The sequence below is a fragment of the Canis lupus genome, chromosome 18 (assembly GCF_048164855.1).
Source record: "Canis lupus baileyi chromosome 18, mCanLup2.hap1, whole genome shotgun sequence".
NCBI lineage: Eukaryota > Metazoa > Chordata > Mammalia > Carnivora > Canidae > Canis > Canis lupus.
The window spans coordinates 58,026,909-58,052,590 of NC_132855.1; the positions used below are offsets into that span (position 1 = coordinate 58,026,909).

The following is a 25,682-nucleotide window of genomic DNA, read 5'->3' on the forward strand; positions in this document are numbered from 1 at the left end:
GAGATCCTTGGCTTCCCAGTGGATGATAAACCAGGGTAGCGTCTGGTTCAGATGAGGCCACAAATTGAGGGTTGGGGGTATGTATCCAAAATGATTAATGTAGACCAAGATAGCACCAGTGCAGGCGACCTGTAGGAAAAGAAAACTGGATAAACATCCGAAGACATAAGCTTTGATCTGGCTGTTCCACTAGTGGTCTGGCTGGTCTTGACAGAGTTGCTTGGCCCCTCTTACGCAGTGAAAGCTGAAACCATATGGCCTCTGAGATCAGGCCCTTCCAGAGACAATATTCTTGTCCAAATTGGCTGATTTGTGGTGACTGCGAGGGAAGCCCACACGATTCTCTCAGTGCCTGGGTCCAGGCTGGGAGCCTCACTGCAGGCTTATATGGAAATGTGCAGCAGGAATGTGTTTATCGGGACGCCTGGGTGACTGCCTTAGTTGGTTAAGGGTCTGCCTTCGGTTCAGGTCATGATCTCAGGGTCCTGGGATCAAGCCCCATGTGGGGCTCCCTGCTCAGCGGGGAGCCTGTTTCTTCTCCCTTGCCCTTTGGCCTGTGTTCTCACTTGCTCGTGCTCTCTCAAATAAATAAAATCTTAAAAAAAAAACCCACAAAGGAATGTGTTTATAACCATAGGCCCCTGTCCAGGCCCTATGCTGGTCTTTGTGGCCTCCCCACTATACTGAGCTATGGGTATGTACCTGCCGCCTATGGCCAGTGCCCCCTTCTCTGGTCCCTATGGTGCTGTGCTCTGGTTCCACAAAAAACATATCTGACTTCTCTCCTGGGTCTTCAGGCTGACCCTTCCCTCCCGGGTACCAGTTACCCAACATGTATGTGAAAGTCAGTGGAGAATTCTCTTCAAAATCTGCTGTCTCATGTCTAACCATGTCTCTCACTTCCTAATGCCACTGCCACTATTCCTGGTTCATAACTCAGCACACCTTGCGTATGACTAATGAACGAGTATCTACACAGCATAGCGAACCAAGATCAGTAGGAGAGGACATAGATTTTTTAAAAGATAACTCTGTTTTTAAATAAATTGATAACATGTCTTTGGGCACTCACAGTTTTCTGTGTCTAGAATTAAGACAGCCCTAAAGGGGCCTCTGGATGGCTCAGTTGGTAGAGTGCATGACTCTTGATCTTGGGGTGCTAAGGGTTTCCTTTTCTCCACACCCTCACCAACACATCATTTATCTTTTTTTTTTAATAATAAATTTATTTTTTATTGGTGTTCAATTTGCCAACTTACAGAATAACACCCAGTGCTCATCCCGTCAAGTGCCCCCTCAGTGCCCGTCACCCAGTCACCCCCACCCCCGTCCTCCTCCCCTCCCACCACCCCTAGTTCGTTTCCCAGAGTTAGGAGTCTTTATGTTCTGTCTCCCTTTCTGATATTTCCCACACATTTCTTCTCCCTTCCCTTATATTCCCTTTCACTATTATTTATATTCCCCAAATGAATGAGAACATACACTGTTTGTCCTTCTCTGATTGACTTCCTTCACTCAGCATAATACCCTCCAGTTGAATACCCTCCACGTTGAAGCAAATGGTGGGTATTTGTCGTTTCTAATGGCTGAGGAATATTCCATTGTATACAGAGACCACATCTTCTTCATCCATTCATCTTTCGATGGACACCGAGGCTTCTTCCACAGTTTGGCTATTGTGGACATTGCTGCTAGAAACATCGGGGTGCAGGTGTCTTTTTTTTTTTTTTAATAATAACCACTCCAATAGGTATGAAGTGATATCTCATTGTGACTTTTTTTTAAAAAATTTATTTCAGAGAGAATGTGTTTGTACGTGGAGGGGCAGAGGGAGAGTGATAGAGAGAGAGAGAGAAAATCCTCAAGCAGGCTCCCTGCTAAGGGCAGAGCTTGACTCAGGAGGATTCAATCCCACAACCCTGAGATCATAACTTGAGCTGAATTCAAGAGCCGGCTGCTTAACCAAATGAGCTACCCGGCGCCCCTCTCACTGTGATTTTGATTTCTATCTCCTTAATGGTTATGTTGAGCACCCTGTTAGGGCTTGTTGGCTATTTGTACATCTTCGGGAAAATGTCTATTCCGGTCCTCTTCCCGCTTTTTAAACAGATGGGTTTTTTTGCTTCTGTTTTTGTCTTTGCTATTGCCAACTCCCACTCCTGAATTTTGTTGTTTTTCTGAAATTTTTTTTAAATTTTTATTTATTTATGATAGTCACGGAGAGAGAGAAAGAGAGGCAGAGACATAGGCAGAGGGAGAAGCAGGCTCCATGCACCGGGAGCCCGATGTGGGATTCGATCCCGGGTCTCCAGGATCGCGCCCTGGGCCAAAGGCAGGCGCTAAACCGCTGCGCCACCCAGGGATCCCCTTTTTCTGAATTTTGAATATGATTCTTTGCTCTTTATGGTTTTACGATCTGTGATTATATCCTTACAAAAATGTACTATTTAGTTTTGCCTGTTTTAGAACTTTGTATTAGTAGACTGTTTTTTTAAAGATTTATTTTTTTTGAGAGAGAAAGAGAACACAAGGGCAGGGAAAGGCAGAGGGAGAGGGAGAGAATCCTCAAGCAGGCGCCCCACTGAGCATGGAGCCCATGCAGGACTTGATCCCACGACCCTGAGATCATGACCTGAGCCAGCCACTGAACCGACTGAACCACCCACGTGCCCCTGTATGAGTAGACGCATTACTGTACACATTTCTCTGTGACTTGCTTTTCCTGTCTCAGTATTCTGTTGTTTAGGTATCTGTTCTTCCATGAGATTCGTCTGTGATTTCCCCTTCTGGAACTCTCGTAGTATTTTGAGTATCAAATTTGTGCTGGCTGCATAAAATGATTTTCAAAGTATTCCCTCTTGTTCTGCTTTCTGCAACAGCTTGTGTCGGACTGGCATTGTCTGTACCTAGAACATTATGCTACATAACAACACTTCTTTTCTTTTTGAGATTTTATTTATTTATTTATTTGAGAGAGAGCTCCCATGAGTGGGAGGGAGCGGCAGAGGCAGGAGAGGGAGAAGTGGACACCCTGGTGACCAGGGAGCCTGATCTGGGGCTCAATCCCAGGCCCCTGGGATCATAACATGAGCCAAAGACAGATGCTTAACAGACTGAGCCACTGAGGCGCCCCTATAACAATGCCTTCTATAAAGCCATCTTTATCTGCTTCTTTGTGGAAATATTTTAAATTATTCTACTTCTTCGGTGGTTTTAAGACTCCATAAATTATAAGACTTCTAGGTATTGCTTTAGCTGCTTCCCAAAATTTTGATATGTCTTATTTTTACCATTCCACGTGTGTTTTCTACTTTATATTGCAAGGCAGCCTAATAGAACCAGAATACAGACTCTGGAGCCAGACTGCCCACATGCAGACCCAGTACCACTGTTTTCCAGCTGTGCATTCTTGAGCACTTTGTTCATTCTGTGTGCCCCTGGTTTCTTCCTCTGCAAATGGCATGATAATAGGACCAAACTCAAAGGGCTGATTTGAGGATTAGAAAATAAATAAAACTCATAAAATGTTACATGAGACATAATTAGTAAATGCCATGTGCCGTGTTTCTTCTTTAATCCTTGAGTTGATTGTGTGTTTTAAAATTTCTGAGTGTGAATATGGGGATGGGCAGTTCCTAGTTGATGTTTTTTGCTAATGTTTTTTACTTTTATTGAATTGTGGTCAGACACTGTGATCCATAGGATATCAGTTTGTTGAGGCCAGCACGCTGGCCTAGCGTATCACTGCTTTTCATAGATGTCCTACATGTGCTTGGAAATACGTGTTCTCCAAGAGCAAGGTTAGTGATCATGCCATTCAACTCCATACCCTTGATAGTTATTGTGCCTGCTCGATCTAAAAGAGATGTGAGCATTTTTCAAGTGAGTAATCTAGGCTCGTTATATTTTGTTTAGAAAAGCAGCTCTTTCTGAGCATTCTGTTTTTTCTTAATAGACATGTTGTTTTTGAATGGTTTTATAGAAAAATTTCAAAGACAATACAGACTTCCCATATACTCCATACCTAGTTTCCTATTATTAACATATTATATTAGTACGGTACATTTGGCATAATTAGTGAACCAATATTGACAAATTATTGTTAGCTGAAGTTCAAACTTTATTCCGATTTCCTTCGTTTTTACCTAAATGACCTATTTCCTGTTCTAGGATCCCATACAATTTGTTGTCGTGTCTTTTAGGTTCCTCTTGGTTGTGATAGCTTCTCAGACTTCATGTATTTGATGAACTTGACAGTTTTGAGAGGTATCGCTGTCGGTCAGATATTTTATAAAACGTCCCTCAAATACAATTTGTCTCCTGTTTTCTCCTGATCAGACTGAAGTTATGGGTGTGGGGGAGGAAGATCATAGAGGTAAAGGACCATCCTCATCACATCATGTCAAGAGCACATATTATGAATGGGACCTATCATTGCTGATGTTAACCTTGAACCCTGGTGATAAGGCTCTACACATATGCAAGTCATTGTAATCTTTATTAACGGAATGTTACTGTGATAAAATCTTGATGTAATACAAGAGACTAGATCCAGACACCTGGATTCTAGGTCCATTTCCATCACTAAGTTGCCGTATGAGTTTTGGCTGGTCACTTGACCTCTCTGATCCTCAGGGTTTTCTGTTGTTGTAAAACCAAGGGGTTGCCAGGCTGAGTAGGACAATCAGAACACGGTACTCTTTTGAAATATTGTTTGCACGTTTGTGATTCTCCCGAAACACTTTCTAAAAATATGCAGTTCTAGGTTTGCAAATTGCGGTCGCCAGCCTCCAAGTAGAGCAGTAGATAGGGCTGATCTTTTGAGGAAAGGATGGGGTGTAACTTCTGTGACGTCAGAAGGTTAGATAATGAAAGACATTATGGCTCCCACTTTGCGATTGCCTGGATCACTCATCAAGGAGAGGCAGCCACCGTGTCATGAACACTCCAGCAGCCTTACGTAAAGGAAACGGGGTGAGAAACTGGGGCCTCCTGCCAATAGTAAGTCCTGTCTGGCCAGTGATGGAGTGCACTGCCTTGGAATCCGATCCTCTGGATTTCATCAAGCCTCCACATGATGCAGTCCCACCCACCATATTTGCCTGCCACCTCATGAGAGGCCTCCATCCACAATCACCCAGCTAAGGCACTCGGGAATTCCTGAGTTCCAACAACTGTGTGAGAGAAATCTTTAAAGCTCTTAGAAACAAACAACAAAGGGTCGGATGGATCCCAAGGCTTTGCAGCGGTGTTCAGGCCCTCATGGTTTAGTGGATTGTGTGTGAGGGTATTGACTGGCTTGGGTCCCACTCTCTTCCCCGCTCTTAAACCACAGCAGCTCTGCCTTCTGGTTTATAGATTGAGGGTCCATGGAGGACTCTTTCAAAGAAAGAAGTCTGCAGCCAAAACTAAATTGCAAAACACTAGATCAGATGGCCTCTAACACTCAATGATTTCATCCATCAGTACAAAAAAATACTTCCTGCAAACACATAGGCAGTATTTTCTTTCTTTTGGGGAGGGCGGGGTACAGGAGAGACAGAGAATCTTAAGCAATGTCTATGCCCAGTGCAAGCCAGATGTGAAGCTTGATCTCAACACCTTGAGATCATGACTGGAGCTGAAATCAAGGGATGGACACTTAAATGACTGAGCCCCCCAGGTGCCTCGGCAGCATTTTCTTCAGGGCCTGCTCTTCTTGACAGGAAGCACAGTCCTTGAGCTTGGAAACAAGAGCACACAGTGTGCTGTTTACAGATAAGTGTGTCAGGTGCTGCCCTTTCTGTGTGAGGTCAACACAGCCAAGGGTGCAGAGGAAGCGCTGCTCTCTGGGCAGAGCCCCCATCCCCCGGGCACCAGCTGCCCTGCTGAGTGATCTGTTGCCAACATTCACTGGGAAGAATAATGGCAAGCAGGTCCTGAGTGCTGTGGGCAAAGCCCAGGATAGGGGCTGCCCATTCCACAGCTGGTCTCATCCCTGTTACCCCTAGGAGTTGGGCACCTTGTCACCTGGGGAAATAGAGAAGGAAGGCTAACCAGCTCGCCTGAATCACAGATTAGGGCGAGGAGAGCTGCAAGACCATGTTCTTCTGCATCTGTGAAACCCTTTGCCTCCTTCATGTATTCCGGGCCACAATTCAAACCTGAGCAGCCCCTCTTCGGGTCTGAAGTACACTGATTTCATACCAAGAGGTTGTCATAGTTGCTATTAAGAAAAGCTCTTTGGGATGCCTGGGTGGCTCAGGGGCTAGGTGTTTGCCTTTGGCCCAGGGCGTGATCCCGGGGTCCTGGGATCAAGTTCCACAATGGGCTCCCTGCGAGGAGCCTGCTTCTCCCTCTGCCTATGTCTCTGCCTGTGTCTCTCATGAATAAATAAAATCTTAAAAAAAAAGAAAGAAAAGCTCATCATTGATTTGGTCACTCGTTCACACAAACGGCATCATTGAGAACCTGCCCTGTGCCCCAGCACTGCTCGAGGCACTGCAGATAGAAGCAAAGGGAAGCAGACTGGTGCTCCCTGTGGCCCAGGCTGGGGCATTGTGTGGCTGGAGGAGGGCCTGGGAAGCCATCAGTTGTTTCCACTGCTTTAGCCAAACTCCGGGAAGGGGAGGGGAGGGGAGGTTCCTTCAGGACCCTGAAGACCCAGATCCCCTGGGAATACAGCTAGAAAATGCCTTCCTGGGTCAAAAAGACAGGTGTGACCTGGACCCGGATCCCAGAGAGCCGTGAACCGCAAAAGTAGTCCCTGCTGTCCGTCTAGGAAGCTTCCTGCAACTGGACCCAGGCCTAAGCCTGCTGCCCTTGGCTGCGCACCTCCCACGGGTGTGCCTGGGAGCACAGACCTTGCCCAAAAATAGCTCGCTCGGCAACTATAGCCACACGGAGCAGGGCTCAGCGTTGACCAACGGAGCGGTCTGAGGTCAGGTCTGCATTGTTCAGCAAGATTGTCGAGTGCAGGTCTTAAACGCCTAAGTGATTCAATTAAATTTAGTTTTGCCTTTCAGGGGGTCTCATTATCTTATTAACAAGTCTGCTCTTTGGCTGGGACTTTGTCTTGGTGAAAGTCCAACTATTTTGTGAATGTCACTGGGAGGCCCCAGCAGAGCTGGTCAAGGCGGGACGCCAGGCTATGGTGTAAGTTCCACGGCCTCAGCCCCTGGGGAGCCACGTTATTCAGGCCCAGGAGTCCACGGGAGAGCGGAGGCTGGATTGGAACCCACCCCCCTCACCCAGGAACGTGCAGGGCCGTGGGGGTCTTAACTCCACACAGGGGAGGGAGGGGGCTCCACACTAGGAAGGCACGGCCCGTGTATACAAAGACCCCGAGGGACCTGGGAGTCCATCTGCGCCGCCTGGGATCAGTCCTCTGCGGGATGAAGCAGGCCCCCCAAGGCTGGCCTCACTGCTCCTTCACGCCACCTCTCAGTGCCCCTGGCCCCAGGGCCACTGACGGCCACACACACCTTTTTTTTATCTTCAAAATGCAGAACAACTTCTTTAATCCAGAGGCTTGAATTCTCCTCCCCTCTCACAGGCCAGGCGAGGCTCCTTCTCAGGGATAGGCTCTAAGCTATAACCGGAGTCTCTGCTTCGGAGGGAGTGAGGCTAGAACAGGGCCTTTTGACTTTTTTGTGTTTCCAGCCTGACTTTCAAATTACCTTATTTTGGTAGCTTTTCTTTTTTCTTTTTTTTTTTTTTTAAAGATTTTATTTATTCATGAGACAGAGAGAAAGAGAGAGAGAGTCAGAGACACAGGAAGAGGGAGAAGCAGGCTCCATGCAGGGAGCCCGACGTGGGACTCAAAACTGGGTCTCCAGGATCATGCCCTGGGCCAAAGACAGGCGCTAAACCGCTGAGCCACCTGGGCTGCCCGGTAGCTTTTCTTAAAGCAGGGCTCCAGCACACTGGCGTCGGGCTGGAATTCCTATTAGCGGTCACCTCAAAGTTTTTTCCAAAGTGTGTTAAAGCCAGCCCTGGGCTAATTGGAGAAATAAGGTGGGGACGAGGTCAGAGCTTATTTGGCTCAGTTTACAGTTAAAACGGTAGGGTGCTCGGATGATTTAGAGGGTGACTGCAGAGATTTGCAGCCTAACCTGGGGTAAGGCGGGACTCACTGGGACTCACCTATCTGGTAGGGGAAAGAGGACCGCTGTGAGGAGCAGGTGCTAGGGAGACGGGCCCAGGCCTAGAGCTGGAGGCTGTGGGCAGCAGTGAGGGCTGGGTTCAGAGTCCCCATCTGGCCCAAACGCTGCCATGCGGGGGCACCAGCAGCCACCGTGGCCCAATGATCTAAAACCTTGGAGGTAGGGCTTACCTGCGGATCACCTGCAACGCAGGGAAGATCACCTAACCGGGGCTCCGGCCACCCAGTAATACTCAGCTGCAAAGCCATTATCTCCATGAAACCCCAAGTTCACTCTTGCCCGGCTCATCCCATTTCCAGCCTTTGTCAATTTAATTCCCATAAAGAAAATGTTACTAATAAAAACAGGCAGCAGCGTCCGTAGAATCAAACACAGACCTTTACCGGTGCGAGCCTATTTCCAGCATGCCTCTGTCCAAGTCACACAAATACACGGCAAGAAGGGGACTGTCCATGCCACAGGAGGACGGCTCTCACCAGAACCAGACCTGGTGGGCCCTAACCTGATTTCCAGCCTCTAGAACTGTGAAAAGTCAATGTACTGACCCCACTCAGTGTACGGTATTTTGTTACAGCAGTCAGCACTCACCTGGATGCCGTCCACCGATGCTGCTCTTCCCTGAGTCTAGATAATGAGCCTCACGAAAGCAGTTTTTTGTCAACAGTTCTCTGTAAACAATGGTGCTTGGCAAACATAGGACTTTGGTCTTCGCAGGTAGGAGAAACAAGAAGGGACCTTGTGAAGTTCCAAATGGGCTTCAGTCCTCTCTCGGGTCTAACACACTGGCTCTCAGCCTTGGCTGGGCCTGCAAACCTCCATGGCCTGGGGACACCCGGGGCCAAGTAGATGGGTCCCTGGGGTGAGGGCCAGACATTAGCAGCATTTAAGGCTCTCCAGGTGACTCGAATGCGCACCCACCCCAAAGCTAAATGGATGAAATCCCGGGGTGAGGGGTTCCCGGCTAGAGGGGAAGAGGTCAGGTATTCAGTCTTCTTGCCCAGCTGAGTGGTCTGCTTTATAGGCATGATGGGACGAAGGCTGAGGGACACGGAAGGTGCCGTGTTTCAATAAATCAAAATAAAACAAACAGCATCAAGTTCACAAAATAACTCTTTATTATTTCAGGCAAGAAGTCTGGATGAAAGGGTTACCGTTCCCGGTAGCCAAAATCCAGGTGTTAGTGGCACTATTTCAACTTTATAGATTCAACTTAGTCAGAAAAGGGTGCCAGGGTCCTACATTCCCCAGCTGGACAAGAAGAAGGGCAAAACTGGAAGAGACTCTAACCTGCTGATACTGCTCTTGAGACCCAACACCTCACGGGCCCGTCAGCAGGTCACGGACCCACCACCGAGGGGCAGAGGCCACTCTACGCTACATACGGGAGGAGGGACGCGGGGCACCTGGGCGGACAGGCACCGACAGCTTCAGAACTCCTCAGTGAATGGATAGTCCTTGTGGGAGGCACAGCTGTCAGGAGAAAAGGAGGGACACGTCAGCTTTTCAGAGAAGGGATGTCGACATGACCGAGTACAAAAAGCAATGGTGTCTCATTAGAGGCAGGAACACAGGCCTCAGGGGCGCGCCAGTTCAGATGCACAGCCCTCCAGGCTCGTCAGCTGGCACAGGCGTGATGGACACCATCCTCCCCGTGTGCCCAGCACTGTGCCTGAAGCGCACGGGGTGCCAAGACACGATTCCTGCTCCCTGGTCACTCGGTCTAAGTGGCAGGACCGAAGAGCATCCCACAGTCTAAGACTGTAAGAAGGTGACGAGAGAGGTCAGGCGTCCATCTATGTGAGAGCCGGTGCTCTGGGGACACAGAGGGAGCATGGGGCCCTCTGGAAGCTGCCTGGTGTCAGCTGGGTCACATGTGGGACATAGGAAGCAGGGGAGGAAGGAGGCTGGGTGCTGACCCAGGGGCAGAGGTGCGGGTGTGTGTCAACAGGCCCACCCAATTGGGCCAGCAGCTCGTGTAAGGAATGTTCTGGCTCTCATGCTGGGAAGACTGGCTGGGCACAGCATGAAAGGCCCAGGGTGAGCCCAGCACAGGGCAGAGGACTCTCAAACCACCTAAAACATCCCCAAAGTCTGGCCCCCATTCTTGCGTTCCCTCAGACCGGGGTAGCATCACCCTGCCCCGAGCGACAGAGGCTCTGTAGAGCGAGAACTTCCCGAAAGCAGCCATGTACAAGTGTGTCAGCGAGAAAGCTTCTCAGGTGACCTGGGAATGCAGCGGCCAGTCTCTCCATCCCCCGCTAAACACCAGCAGCCCCCAGAATCACCCGACAGCAGTTCCTGGAGCAACACTGGACAGTGTATAGGGACCCACTGGAAAACCACTGTGGTGTCAGCCCTGATGCTCCAACATACCAGGTCAGCAGTGGGAAGGGCTCAGGGAATGAATGAATGACAGAGAGACTCTTAACAGACAACAGAGGTTACCTGGAAGAGAACCCTCTATACTCTCTCCCTCACCCACTGGGTCCCAAACTGGTATCAATGCCTACAGGTTAAGCACCAGTGACACGAGCGCAGAGAGGCCCTGGTGTGCCAGCCCCACGCTCACAGACATGGTGACACCTGGTGCATGGGACAGTGTCTTCGTCCAAGGTGTGGACCAGGGGGGTGGGAGCGGGGCGGCTAGAGGAGGAGCAGGGGTGGAAGGCGCGGGGAGAGAAGGAGAGGGACAGAGAAGGCTGGCCCCTGCCCCAGCTGAGGGCAAGTCCAAACCTGGCTCGGGAGACTATCTACCCCGGGAGACGGAGAAGAAACAGAGGCCCCGCACATGGAGACAGGAGGCCCCAGGCCCGCCACACAGGGAGACAGGAGGTTTCTCCTGGAAAGCAGGGAATGACTTTTAAACTTTAGTTACTGTACTATAGGAGAAGGGAGGGAGAAAAAAAAAAACAAAAAACAGCAACACCTTCCCTGTCACCTCCCTCCAATTCCAAATTATAAGCGGCAGGGAATACAAGCAGCCAGTAAAGGGGCGCCGGGGGGGAGGGGGGGGGCGTCGAGAGCTTTCCTCAGCCCGTGCACCACAGTCTCCCCACTGAACCCCTTCTATTAAGTCGGTGTAAGGAAGACTCATGTGCGAATTCTTCTGGGAAGGTGGCACAGGAGCCACATGGGATCAGCGGATTTCAGAAGAGCCTCAAAGATTTGAAAATTAATGCTAAAAATAGGGGGTTGCTGCCGGTTGGGCCGACCACGTCCCTGAGCTGGGGAAGGTACCCAGAGCACATGTCCTGGCATCTTCCCCACGACCATGAGTGGCTCAGCTGACACGGGCTGCAGTGTTTCCTGCGGCACGTGGACGGGACCCCAACACCACGGCCTCCCCCAGCAGGCCCTCCCCCAGCCTCACTCACCTCACCAAGGCACAGACCCTCCAGTTCCGGTTGTAGCTGAGTAAGGTGGTCATGTCCACACTACTCAGCTCAAAGTCAAAGACCTCAAAAGAAAAAAAAAAAAATCCAGTAAGTTCTTCAAAGAAAGGTCAGGCACAGAATACCCAAGTGTCCAACGGTTCTGCACAGGGCCATCGAGGAGACGCCGCCCTGCGTGGGGAGCCGCAGTGAGGAGGACACAGCAGTAGGACTGACTGGGGTGCCCTCTGGAGAAGGCACAGCACGGGCCGGGTACCACAGGGAATGGGGAGAGACCCCTGCCCTTCAGGAGCTCCCGGCAAATAGTACTGTTAGTCCCACGGAGTCACTGTGGAAACCAGAGAATGCAGCACTTCCGTGACAAGTGCCGGTCGGGGGAAAAGAATGGATCACAAGGGTTTCTGCCTCAGTTTACAGGGAGGCAAAGTGAGGAGGAAGATCAATGACTCCAACAGAAGCAATGATTGATTGCACAGCATGAAGGAGATGCCACAAAAAGCATGAGGCTCCCAGAGGAATTGGGAACAGAGCCCAACTGGGGAGCTGCAGGATACAGAGGACGGTATGTGACATGGGTCTATACTGCCAAGTAACAGCTGGACAGAGAGGACAACAAAGGTCCGTCAGGAAGGGGGGGCTCCCAAGAGGCCAGCAGGCAGGCCCAAGGCAGCACCCGGAGACCCAAGGAGGGCCGTGGGGTTAGAATGTGCAGAGGGCAGCCTGCTGTCCACTCCATGCTCTCACACCTATGGGCATGTGTGCAAAGACTACACAGGTGTGGACACAGGCTGGCTCCCTGCGAGGTGACAGGAAGGTGGGGGTGCCACACCGGACAATCCAGGCACGACAGGAGGCCCTGTCCCCTTCTCCACTGAGAACAACTAGGCCAGCCAGCCAGGGTCTCACCTGAAAGTTCTCAGCAATGCGTTCGGGTGTCACGGACTTGGGAATCACGACCAAATTCCTCTGCATGGGGAACCGGATCAGTACCTGCGAACAGACGTGCCAAGTGTTCGTCTACATTACTATAATCTTCTATGTGGTTGGGTCACTCAGTCTTATACAGCCACTCTCCGAAGAGGGAAGTTCCAGAACTTCACATGGGAGAAAACGGAGGCTCAGAGAGGTCAGGGTCATCCCACCTACGCCAGCAAATGCTGCCCTTTCGGGTGGCCTGTAGAGGTAGTCGGAGGATGCTACCCTCCCCATCAACGGCAATCTGCTGGCTTCCTTGTCTGTGCCCCTTTCTACCACCCACTCCAGGGCCTTGAGCTACACTTCCAGGGAGGCCATGGCTAGGCTTGGTCGCCTCTCCCTCCCCACCATGAATGCAGGGAATTCTGGGAACAGTCACGGGCACCTGCAGAGGACAGTACCTGGGCTGTAGTTTTATTGTGCTTGGCTGCGATCGCTTTGATCCGGGGATCCTCCAACAGGGAAGGGTCCTCAGGCTTGGCCCTGGAGACAAAGATGGCCCATGTGAGCAACCACCATCGCTTGCACTCAAGGAAGCTGGCAATTAACTGCCATTGACCTTAGAGGGCAGCCCTGCACGCCCCTCCTGATTTGAAGTTCAGGTACAAACTCCCAACCCGCGGGAAAAGAGCAGACATCCTGCTACTAGAACTACCACCCAGGAAACCCAACAAGAGGCTCTGGGGTAGGCTTGCAAACGAGTGCCGGAAACATGTTCCTTGATGCTGAGTTTTTCTTTCTAGCATTTCTAACCTTCACCAACGGACAAGAGAACACGATCTGCTAGGAACCTCACCAGGGCCTGTCGGGGGAGCCAAGGGGACTATAGGCGGTCACCACGATGCCTTTGGCTTGGCAGTACTGGATTAACTTCTCCTGAGTGAGGTACGGGTGGCACTCGATCTGCAAATGCAAACACGGACAGATGCTGGCCTGTGGGCACAGGTGTCGGGACACACAGAAGTGCCCCCTCCACAGACAGAAAATGATGTCCAAACAACATAGTATCTCCCTGATGAGCTAGAACAGCTGTCTACACTTCCCAGCTCCTGTCCTCAACAGGAATAACTGATGTGCTCATGGATGTACTGTGGCCGTGGGCCCTAAGGGTTTATTTTGGCTTTGGCCATTTATCAACTGTGACGGGTCTCAGGATCTCAACGTCTGCAGGCTGATACTCTGGGAGGCCCTGAGTCATCACAAGCCAGTCTCAAAGCCTGTGTCTCCTGCAAGTTCGGCTCCCAGACAGGTTGTCATCATGCTCTGTCCCAAATCAGGACCTGCCTCCTGGCTGCTCCCTGGGTGACACGGACCTTAAGTAACTGCCAGGTTCAGACAGTAACAAAGCAGGCTCCCGGGCACACCCTTCCCTCAGGATGTTTACCTGGTTAACAGCAGGCTTATATTTTAAGCCAGGTTTGTTTAAGATCTTCTCAATTTGGAGATGGTTGAAGTTGGAGACTCCGATGGCTTTCACCAGCCCTTCATCCACCAGCTGTTCCATGGCCTAACAACAGAAGAGGGTGCATGTGCTGCTAACACGTGCCCAAGAGGACAAAGACAGGAAAAGCATCTCTGGCTCTGGTTTAACAGGTCCTACCCTGACTAACCGGAGCCACTGAATGAGATCTTTGAGAAGCCCAGAGACACCAAGACACAAGTCAGGCTGGCTTTACTAAGACAGGGAGAACAGAGACAGTGACCAAATACTTGAATGCAGTGAAAGACAAGGCAGGGCAGAGCAGATCACTCACAGGAGAACGGGAACCAGAGACGAAGGAGAAGACCGAGTCAGGGACTGCCTTACCTCCCACGTGTCCACAAAACTGGTATCACTGGGAATCACATTGCCTTCCCCATCCAGTGGGAAATATTCCTTCCCGGCCTGTTGTTATAATAACAATCAGTCAATGACAGCCTTCCACAGACCTAAGTCTTTGAAAGCAAAGTCAAAAAAAAAAAAAAAAAATCACTCTTAAGTACCACAGCTAAGTTTTCCAAATGTAACCAAGGGCAAACCCATGGGCCAGCAGGGAGAAGGAAACAGGGCCCCAGACACTTGTCCTTTCAGATGGTTGCAGCTGCCGGTCAGAGGGAACCAGCACAACAAAACAGGGCTGGCTACAGGATAAATACTATGTGCCTTCACTCTGGCTGACAAAGCACATAATGGACCCTATGGCCGGAAAGAAGGCAAAGGATGTGATAACCCATTTGTTTGAGCAGAGACTCAGGCTCTGCCAGGGAACAGGTATGAGGCTTCCCCAGGATGGGGCCTGTGTGTGGAATGCATGACCGTACCCACGTGCATGGTCTTTGGTGCCCTGGCAGCTTATCACCTGGGCCACGTGTGTGGTCACAGTTTGCAACGGGACCACCAGCAAATGACAAAGCACAGTGCTTCTCAAATTCTGTAATGGGCAAATGTGTCTGTGGTTCACATTCAGCAGGCCTGGGGGTGGGGGAATTTCTAACAAGGGTAATGCCACTCCACTGGCTGCTGCTCCAGGACACACACACAGGGTGTGTGCCCGGCTGTACCCGAGCAGAGGAGGGCCTAACACATCACAGGCTGCACGGAGGGAGCACCCCCTGCCGCTTACCTTGAAGCCTGTGGGCCAGTGAATAAGGTAGAGGTCCAGGTAGTCGAGCTTCAGGTCGCTGAGCGTCTTCTGGCAGGCCCCCTTCACCATGCTCTTCTCGTGGTATGTACACCACAGCTGGAGCCAGTGAGAGAGCATGTTTTAGCTTGCGCGCAGGAGGCTGTATCCCAGCCGGGAGCCAGACAGCTCCAAGACGCAACCCACCCCTTTCACTGTGATGCTATGATGGCGGTGGGCGAGTTTCCATTGCATGCAGTGCATCCTAACTTTCCAAAGGCAGGCCAGATAATTAGGTCAGGGAAACTGCTCAGAGGGACCAAAGTGAAGGCATGCTATAGAATGGACAGGTCGGGAAGGCCCGGGCCCGAAACACGAGCTCTCAGGGCCACTTTCCTACACGGCTGGTCCGTGGGGCCAGCCTCATCCTCCAACCCCGTGTTCCTTTGGGCCAACAGCCTCCAGGTGAAAGATGGTGCCAGCAGTGGAGGTCGTCTCCAGATGGAAACCAAGTTCCGTCCTCAAAGATATCTCCCTGGAAACGGAGGCCCAACCCACAATCGAAGTCTCATCAACAAGAGGCTCTAGCCAACAGTGCTACACAGAATGACCATCCCATAAAGAACAGGTGACCGGTGGAGCCTCTGGTCAATCCCCTGCCCCAGAAGAGTGGCCTCCTGAGCAATAACCATAGCATATTCAGTGGCCCCAGAGGATGGCTTCGGCACCTAAGCCGACGCTGCCACTGGACAGGTGTGGAGTTCGAAGCCTATGGCCCAGGCTGCCCTGCAGAGTAGCACCTTGCTGACGACGAAGAGGTCCTCACGCTTCACCACCTGCTCCTTGAGCTTCTCCTGGATGGCCAAGCCCACCTCATTCTCATTCTGGTACACGTGAGCGCAGTCGATGTGGCGGTACCCAAGGTCGATCGCGACCTTCACAGCATCGGTCACTTTGCCGGGAGGGGACTGAAAGGAAGAGGAATGGGAGGCATGCAGTTAAAATAAAAAACGAAGCAGCCCAGGCAGCATGAACCCCACACTCTTCATTGAAGCTCCCGCCCATCTCCAGTGGCCTGCGGATGATCTGCGGCTTCCTAAGCAGCTTCCTAAACCACTCGCTCTCAAACGAGCTGGGGAACCGAGGTGCAATGCCGCGCGGTGTCACGTTAGGATATCCTGGCCACCACGGAACGGCAGCCTACACCACCTTCAAGAGATGTGCCAACGTGGTCTCGATTGCTTCTTTCCATCTGTTGTTTTACAAACCACGGTATAAGAAAAAACCCCTACCTGCATCTACTGGGTTTCCAAGACAGTGAGGGGCACGGGCACGGTTTCCTCCAAATAGTTCAGAGCCTTTTACCAACCGCTGTACACATTAACCCACTGCCCCTCCGGTGTCTGAGCTGGCCCTGAACGCCCATGCTTTACTTCTCCTTTTGGGTGTAGATCCTGACATTGGCAATCACTCATTCTCAGGCGGTTCTGGGGGATCACAGTAAAGTCAAGCACGTTACTGATACAGATTCAGAGGCCCAGATCTACAGTGAGACTCTGTCGTGAGAGGCAGGGGTGGGACAGGCCCCTCTGAGACATCAGCGCAGACATGAGTCAACAGGAGAGGGAAAACAGGAGTCGATAGTTTTTGGGCAGAGCCGCACAGGGACTGCACAGCTGTCAGTGCCCAAGCCAGCTGCCGGCTCTGTGACCAGGACGGGACACAGGTTCCCAGGACAGACCTCCTGGGAGTGGGAGGAGGTGCTTGGGAGCCTTCAAGCTCTGCCCGCACCCAGACTGACCACCTGGAGGTTTACTCCGTCTCCTCACTGATCCTCTCAGACCACAGACGTGACAAATACACACGTGTGCAACAGACTGTGCAGTGAACACGGCGCATTCCTCCAGGGAGCTGGGGGAGAAGAGAATGGAAAGGAAAACTGCCCGGGGCCACGGGCAGCTGCACATGTTCACGGGTTTGGCATCAGCTGTTGGGAATGGGCACAAGGGGTAGGAAGGGGGACAGGGCGCCAGTGGGAATGAGCATCTGGCCAGAGCTGCCAGCATGTTGAGGCTCAGCCCCAAGGCGGGAGCAGGGCACATTCCCCAGGTACCTGCCACTGCAGCTGGCACACAGGCAGAGGCATGACCCAAGCCAGGCCCAGGAGACTCGGTCTCAGGAACCACCAGGCCAAGCTTCCATTCTGTGGGGGGGGGTCTCCATGCTGGGAGAATGGGAGCCTGGAGCTGCTTGCAAGACAGTGGGGCTAGAGATAGGATCCAGAGAGATTTGCTCCTGGTGGCATCACGAGTGGCCCTGGCTGGTATGCCCATGGGCATCTCGTAGGTCTACGAATCCCCACCTCAAACGTACTTTTTTGTGTGCCAAAGATTAAGTTGGTTATTCTGTTGCTTGGAACCAGAAAACCGCACGCTAGGATAATCAAGGTTGCTGAGAGAGTGGCACAAAACTGGGAAAAAGTTCATGTTATATTTTCATAGAGAAGCCAAGGACAGAAATGACTCAGGAGATCAGCTAGGGACACATGTACTGGGAAGATGGCCACACTGCTTTCCGAGGGAGAGAAAAACAAAAGCAAGAACTGTTTGGCATTTTATAAATTCAATTTGTAGAAAGAAGTTGTAGCAATTTGTGACAAGACTCCTGAGAATGGAAACTGTGCGCCAGCCTCCCCTTTTGGGGACACCTGTGCCATACGGGCCACATGCTCTGCCGAGGGAGGACTGACTGGTCTGCCCTGGGCTGGCCCTGAACAGGCCTTGTGGTTACCAGAAGGCATGGGCCTGGGCTGATCATGTCACTGAATGCAACCCAACCAGTGTGGTGTTCGGTACACACTGGCTCAAACTGAAAATATGGACGTTTTCACTAGTTTCAAACATGTTAGTACGCTGAATCTTTATCACAACCCCCGGCAGATCCTGTTATCTCTATAGTTAAGGGAAGTAAGGCACGGAAAGGTGATGCAAGTGGCCCACAATCACAGTCAAAGAGGTCAGGACTCAAACCTTGGCAAAGGACCTGAGAGCCATGCTCTGCCAAGAGGTCTGTCCTCCTGTGTGAACCCCGAGGGGGTCTCAGAGACATCAGTCACTGGGAGGACAAGTCTGCTGGGCTTGCAGAAGCCATTCTTTGTAATGAAAATATGCCAGAATCCACAAACTACCTTCAATCATTAATCATCTCAATCTAACCCTTCCCAGAAACTGCTCTTATCACTAATGAATCAGCCAATTTAAGATTTGGTAAAAAAAAAAAAAAAAAAAAAAAATTTACATTTAAATAAAAAAAAAATCCCACAATAAACTTGGTAATGCTATGACGTGATTATACTATCTCTCCGTTTCATGTCTGCACTTAAAAACTCACACAGAAGGGAGCAGTCCAAACTGAAACTTTGAAAAGGAAATAAATCATGATATATTTCTAGACATCTCACTGCAGATCTGCAGAAAATCCTTCTAGGAAATGCTCAAATCACAAATGACCAAACTGTATAAATCCTGTAGACTAAATCATGTTTTAACTCGATTCTGCCAACGATCTGCCCTGTGACTTAGGCAAATCCACGCATGCCCAAGTCTCCTGGACCTTACAGCTCCAGAGCACTAGCTCAGGCACCAACCTGACCGTCTAGGCCGATGGCATCAAGGGAAGACAGCGAGAACTCCTGGCCCCGGGGCCCCCATCACCTCCACAAGACAGGCCTCCCTGGCTCCTCGCTTTCTAACACCAGCAGCCAGCCAATACCAACTGAGACCATCATATTAGCACCCTTCCCCTTAACATACGTGCACTTTCAAAACCTCATCATCTTCCCTTTGCACGTAGCCCTGACCTGTCAGTTTAAGATAATAATCCTCCCTCTATTCCCTCTGCAAGGTTCAACTCCAAAGGTTCTAAAGTGGGGTCAGTGGTAAAAAGATAAAGTATTTCAGACTGAATATCCCTTGCAGTATTAGCCATGGGGATTTCTGGCAAGAGGGGAATGTGCTCTTTCTGATGCATTTTTTTTTTTAGAAATTGCCTCTAGTTTGCAGGTATTACATTTGCAATGAAAGGGGGGTGGAGAACAAAGGGAACTTTACTTTGGGGGAAAAAAAATCCCAGGTAAGATGTATGAGAAGTGTCCCAACATAATCCTAGAGTAAGGAATAAGAAACCGTAACTTCTGACGCGAACTTAGATTTAATAAAGAAACAGGGCCATGGACCTCTGAAGCCTTTAAAAGTACCATGATCACAGAAAAGCTGTCCCCAAGAACATTATTTAACTTCTTCCAACTAAAGCAGCTTTTTCTTTACAGAAACTCAACCAGCATCTAAGAGAAACTCATCTTATTGTCTATTACTAAGCTAGTTTAAATACTAGTAGTCTCTCAATATAATTTTCTATTTTAAGTGTTCATTTAAGTGTAAGTCATTTCAACCAAATTCAAGTGTAACAGGCATTTGTGACTTCTCAGAATGTATGCCAAGTTCCAAAGAATTCACTTAGAATCTTCTGGAACAGGACCTGGCAAACTTTTTCTTAAGATGCCAGACAAAATATTTTAGGCTTTGTGGGCCAAATGGTTGGTCACAACCGTTCCACTGTATTGCTACAGCACAGAAGTGGTCATAAATAATACATACGCATGAGATCCATTCTAATAAAATTTTATTAACAAAAAACGGGCTGGGGGTTGTAGTTTACTAAACCCCTTTCTATGTCAGAAGAGCATACAAAGAAATGGGAATTAGGCAAGAGGCCCAAGCCTATTCGCAAATAAAACTTCTGGTGTCCGATTCCACATCGGGATAACAAAAAGTTAGGTATTCTGATACTGAACGTGGATGTTTTGGGAGCTAAGAGGGTTTAATCCTTGTTCTAATTTAGCCAATTGACAACATAGTGTCAATCATACTTAATCATATTAAATACATGTCAATTATATATTGATCTTAGTTGATTTCAGGTAAATTTGAGCAAGCTGGCCTGCTCACTCTGTGTGGCACAATGCTCCCTCTCTGCACAAATGGGAGACTGTGGATCTAGTAGTTTTGTAGAACACCAAGGCTTAAAACCTGCCACAGCCTTAGGACTCCAACAGACCAAATATGGGGGAGAATCCTGAGGATCACTACAACTTGCTACCTTTCAGCCAATCTACAGTCAATAGAAAGTGCACTTTCTACTGTTTGGTGCAGATAAGTCAACCCCACTGGGCTCCCCATCAGGATGTCTGCATCATTTTACAGTTCCATACAAATAAGGAGTTGACTGCGCTTTTCATTTGCCTTATCACATAAAATCAGGCAATCTGGCTACTATTTTGCATCAAAGCTCATCATCTGGCTTGGCAATAAACACAAACTAATGAAACTGAAATGAACTTCCTCATGCTCAACTCGAATCAGTCTCTGCTGAATTCTAAGACAAGGAGCTCCCCACTTGGTTGAGACTGAGACGGGGATGGACAGGCCCTGTTTGGGGAAGACTGATTTAAAGATGTTTGATCTTGAAGTGTGCCAGTCGAGGCCTGCAGGGGGACGAGGCAGGTGAAGGGTAAAACCAAGTTATTGTCGCAGCTCTGATGCCAGCACCGCTACCCTCTCCCCGAACCTGGGCTCTTGAGGCCATTACAAGCTCGCTCCACTCTGGGAATGTGGCAGGAAAGTCTTTCTCGGCACATTTTCTTCTACTTCATATGTTCATAAAGGGGGAGATATCACCCTGGCAAAAAGTGGTTCAGTGGGAGCAAAATAATTCACTTATTTATTAATTAAATCTTAGCTTACACATGGTTTGTGGCCCTTTGAAGGGCCCATACTTTTTCCCCCCAAAGTAAAGTTCCCTTTGTTCTCCACCCCCCTTTCATTGCAAAAGTAATACCTGCAAGCTAGAGACAATTTCCAAAAAAAATACATCAGAAAGAGCACTGCCCCGTCTTGCCAGAAATCCCCATGGCGAATACTATAAGGAATTCAGTCTGAAATACTTTTGTCTTTTTACCACTGACGCCACTTTAGAACCTTTAGGGTTGAGCCTTGAAGGTGGAATAGAGGGAGGATTATTATCTTAAAGTGACAGGTAAGAGCTATGTGCAAGGAGGATGATGATGAGGTTCTGAAAGTGTGTGTATATAAAGGGGAGGGGCGCTAGTATGATGATCTCAGTTGGTATGTTAACATTTTATGTGGGGGGCAAGTAGGGAAAAACGTGTCCAATGTTCTAAACTATTTAGAAGAGATAATGCAAAAGGGGTTAAGAGAAACAAAGTTGTACTCTACTTCTCGGCTAGGAGTATGTAGGTGCATCATAATGACCATATCACCAACAATTTTTCAGCTAGATCAGAGCATTTACTAGCAACAGGACTGCAGCTGGTGTCAGAAGTAATCTCTGCTTTAACGGATTCCTGGCAACACAGTGTTGGTAGGTGTACTTCCTGTCTAATGGGGAAGGCAAGCTTGCCGGGGAGAAACACTCGCTAAGCCGCACGGGGTCTGAGGCAGAGATGCTCACCCGTCTGCCTGAAAGCCTCCCCTCCAAAGACGGAAGGGCAAATTTAAGGACCTTTGATGCAAAAGCAGATGAGACCACTAGAGCCCTGTGAAGGGTCTGGATGGTGCAACAGATGTCATGACAGGAGAGATCCACAAGAATAAGGAACCAGTTAGCCCCTTGCAGAGCCACCCTCACTTCTCACAAAGATAAGCAAATGCTACTTAGATCACTCCTTCTTTTGCCCAGCATCTGTGAAGAAATATGTACACACACATGTGGGGGAAAAGGGAATAGCCACTCTCTATAGAACTGTTATACTTGGGGATCCCTGGGTGGCTCAGTGGTTTTGTGCCTGCCTTCCGCCCAGGGTGCGATCCTGGTCGGACTCCTGACGCATGGAGCCTTCTTCTCCCTCTGCCTGTGTGTCTCTGCCTCTCTCTCTCTCTCTATGTCTATCACAAATAAATAAGAACTTAGTCTGCCATAATGAATGACTTAAGTGTAGATTTTTATGATGCTATTTTAAACAAATATATAGCACCTCAGGGCATTAAGTGCTGAGGTGCAGGATTTAAAACTCTCTTTATGAAGCACCTCAGTGGCTCAGTTGATTAAGAGCTTGACTCTTGACTTCAGGAGAGTGAGATCAGGCTCTGCCCTCGGCGTGGAGACTGCTTAAGAATCTCTCTCCCCCTCTCCCTCTGTACCCACCCATCCAGCTTTCACGCACGTGCTCTAAAAAAGAAATAGCACATAGGGGCGCCTGGGTGGCTCGGGCGGTTAAGTGTTCAGATCTTGGTTTCAGCTCAGGTCACGAGTTCAGAGCCCTGGGCCTGAGAGCCCCGTATCAGGCTCTGAGCTCAACGTGGAGTCGGCTTGAGGATTCTTGCTCTCTTCCTCTGCCCTTGCTCGTGTGCTCCCTCTTTCTCTCTAAATAAATCTAAGATAATAAATAGAATCTTTTAAAAAATGTTAAGACCCTCTTTTTAACAACTTTATTCCTTATTCACCCTAGAGCAGTAGTTTTCAAACAATGGGCTATGGTCTGGCACATAACTTCTGAAACCACAAAACAGAATAAAGGTATCAGAATTCATCCCACCTAGTAATGTTTTGTGGATCTTTTGTTCAAGTTTTACGTATATATCTGCATGTTGCCTGCATCATTATATAAACTGTAATGATTGACTATTGCCACGAAAGTGTCTTTTTCACATCCATTCCAAGAGAATAACCCTCAGCAGATGAGATTTAACTCAGTATCCCAGTCATAATTTAATTATGCCTTCAGAGCCAACCATCCATCATTGGACTTTTTGAAGGAAAACACAGATTATACATACGCTGATTACTTTGGCCAAGAAACACTTTGTGCCTGAAGCAACTCTAGGACCCTTATTTACAAATTTTCATCTGCAGCTTTTAAGGGTAGAGGTAGACACCACCCTCCGCTCTACATCAACTGTTTAGTGGTGCACTTGACCCTCGTCTCTCCTTTCCTTGTCAGTGTGTACATATCCAATGCCCAGGTCCACATTCAAAGTTCCTGCGAAAACCTGGGTCATCACTATAGAATGTAATACCCCAAAGCTAACTTCTAAGGAGCTTTTATTTTCAAGATTCCTAAAAATGTACGCATGAGAGACAGAGCGAGGCAGAGACACTGCAGGGGGAGAAGCAGGCTCCCTGCGGGCTGCCTCCAGGAGCCTGGGATCAGGACTGAGCGGAAGGCAGAGCGAGGCTCACCTGCTGAGCCACCCAGGTGCCCCTCCGGAGAGCTTTTAAAAATACCGGGTTTTGTTCCAGCGCCCGTAACACCACCGCGCCGTGCTGCCCACTTTTCCGACGACCAGGCCAGCCTCTGTACTCCTAGCTGGGTCTCAAGGCGCCGCGGAAAGAGGTCAGCGTTGTTAAGGCCCCGGGGAGTCCCCGCGCGCCAGCGACATTCCCTCCGGGCAGCGACCGCAGGCGCCGGGATTCTCCGCGGGGCCCGGCCCGCGCCCGCGACACCCCGCCCAAGCCTCCCCCGGGAAGCCCGCTCGGCTCCGGGGGAGGGGCCCGCGCCGCGCGTCCGCGGCCACGGAGACGGGGGCACCGGGGCAAGCTCGTGGCAGCTCATTTCATTACCTGCAGTCGCCGCGCTTAATCTGAGTGCTTATTCCTGGGAGAGCAAAATCCGGGACGAAGACAAACTATTTAGGAGAGAGACAGGCGCGCGGTGCCGGCGGGGCGGGGCGGGGCGGGGCGGGGCGGGGCGGGGCGGGGCGGGGCGGCCGAGGGCGGGGCGGGGCGGGGCGGCCGAGGGCCGGCGCCCCCCACACCCGCTGCGGCCCGCGCCCGCCCCCGCCCGGGCTCCTCGCGGTTCCGGAGCTGCGGGGCTCGGCGGTCTTCGTCCTCCGGCCGGGGCCGGGTTCCCAGCGCGGCCCGGGAGGGGGGTCCGGGAGGCCAGGCCGGGCCAAGGACCGCTCCACCGAGGCCCGGGCGGGGGCCGCCCCGGTCACCGCGGGTCCCTTCCGCCCCAGGCCGCGCCCGCCGCGCCCCCGGGGCTCCTACCTTCCAGGTGCCCAGCCCCAAGATGGGCATCTTGGCGCCGTTGCAGAGCACGAGGTGGCTGGCCATGGCCGTAGAGCTCCGCGGACCGCGCCCGAGGACCACGCGGCGCGGCCCGGCGCAGACCTTTAAATAGCCGCTGCGGCGGGCAGAAGGGGCGGGGACGCGGGGCGCGCGGCTCCGCAATGGCGGCTTCTGATTGGCCGACCTGGGGCGCCGCGCCCGGCTCCTCCCGGACGCCTCTTCCGCTGGGTCCCAGAGGGGCCGGATTCTTTCCGCCCCGCCCCGCCCCCGCCCGCCGCGGCGCAGACCCGCCAAAGCCCGGGGCGCGTGCAGACCGGCCTGCTGCAGCCGAGGTGGCGGGCGTCCGTGCAGAAGTCGACTGGGAAGGAGCTCGGCTTTCGTGGTTTTGTTTGTTTGTTTGTTTTGTTTTTTAAGGAGCCCAGAAGGATACGTGTGTCTAACGCCCAAGCCTATAGTCATGCTCTTTGACAATTGGACCGACGTCCCAGCTCTAATCTATAGGAATCATACCGACCAGTAGGGCTTAGCGCATTTTGCTTTTGGAAAGGCACACCCCGGGGAAATGGCTTGCCCTCTTGTCGCAGGGCACCTTCTGGAGGCCGCGGCTGACGCAGCCGGTGTGTGGCTGCCTGGGGCAATTGGCCTCCCACTGCAGCGGCGAGCGCGGCTGATCAAGTCTTCTCCAAAAGCCGGCGTCTCCTGAGGTTGGGCATCCCTGATGAGCTCCGTCCAGAATACACAGGAGAATACGTTCGGTCTTCAGAAAACAAGACTCTTGCCAAAACGGCAAGTTTCGATAGGATGACTTAGCAGAACTCTCTAGAAGAGGAAATAGAAACCCACCCAAGAAAAGTTCACTTTAATATTATAGCTTCTAGTATTTCAAAATCAGGAGATGCTCAATAATAGGTTGACTAGCTTAAATTGTCAGGTAAGAAGACATTATTTTCCAATATGCCCAAAAGAAAGTTACTGGAAGAACTTGGAAGATAATTTGGATTTCTTTTCAACAACCTCTCTCCATGATTCTCTATCCTACCCCAAAACGGCTCTTTCTGCTCCATCACCCTCTAATCTTTCCTAAGTATGCAAGATTGACACCACATCTGCAGGGGACAATGACTCAGGAACCAGGGCTCACTAAACTCCATTCTGGTGATTTTCCACTGGGCGACTTCTAAAAAGTGTCCCCTAGGAAAAATTTACACACAACGGGTTAGCCCAGATACTTTTCCATTTGACTTTTATAAAAACTGGTTAGTTGGCAAATTCTGATGCTCTTGTCCCCAAACAATAGAATTTTAATTAGAACCTTAGGCTGGGGACTTGGTTTGTAATAAAACAGCAGTAGACTAATACTCTTCATTCATAACATTTCTGTTGATGGATTATATCCAAAGGATTTTTTTTTCCCAAAGGGCTAGTCCCTTGGGAAAATGACACACCTTAAATGATCAGGTTGGTATGCATGGAGGGGTCATCTGTAG

At 50.4% G+C, this 25,682-nt stretch overlaps 1 protein-coding gene across 2 annotated transcripts; it reads right to left on the reverse strand.

The window, feature by feature from the left end:
* Positions 1–9,236: 9,236 nt before the first annotated feature.
* Positions 9,237–24,338, reverse strand: AKR1B1 (aldo-keto reductase family 1 member B). 2 transcript variants are annotated; one of them, XM_072784638.1, is made up of 10 exons: positions 24,175–24,338; positions 15,912–16,079; positions 15,115–15,231; positions 14,319–14,396; positions 13,896–14,018; positions 13,308–13,414; positions 12,913–12,994; positions 12,443–12,526; positions 11,519–11,601; positions 9,237–9,614 (listed from the first exon to the last, which is right to left on the reverse strand). In XM_072784638.1, the coding sequence occupies exons 1-10, from the start codon at positions 24,238–24,240 to the stop codon at positions 9,572–9,574; spliced, it is 951 nt and encodes a 316-aa protein (XP_072640739.1). In that variant the 5' UTR covers positions 24,241–24,338; the 3' UTR covers positions 9,237–9,571. The 2 variants fall into 2 exon arrangements, with proteins under 2 accessions (XP_072640739.1, XP_072640740.1); XM_072784639.1 differs by lacking the exon at positions 24,175–24,338 and adding an exon at positions 23,749–23,867.
* Positions 24,339–25,682: the final 1,344 nt, after the last annotated feature.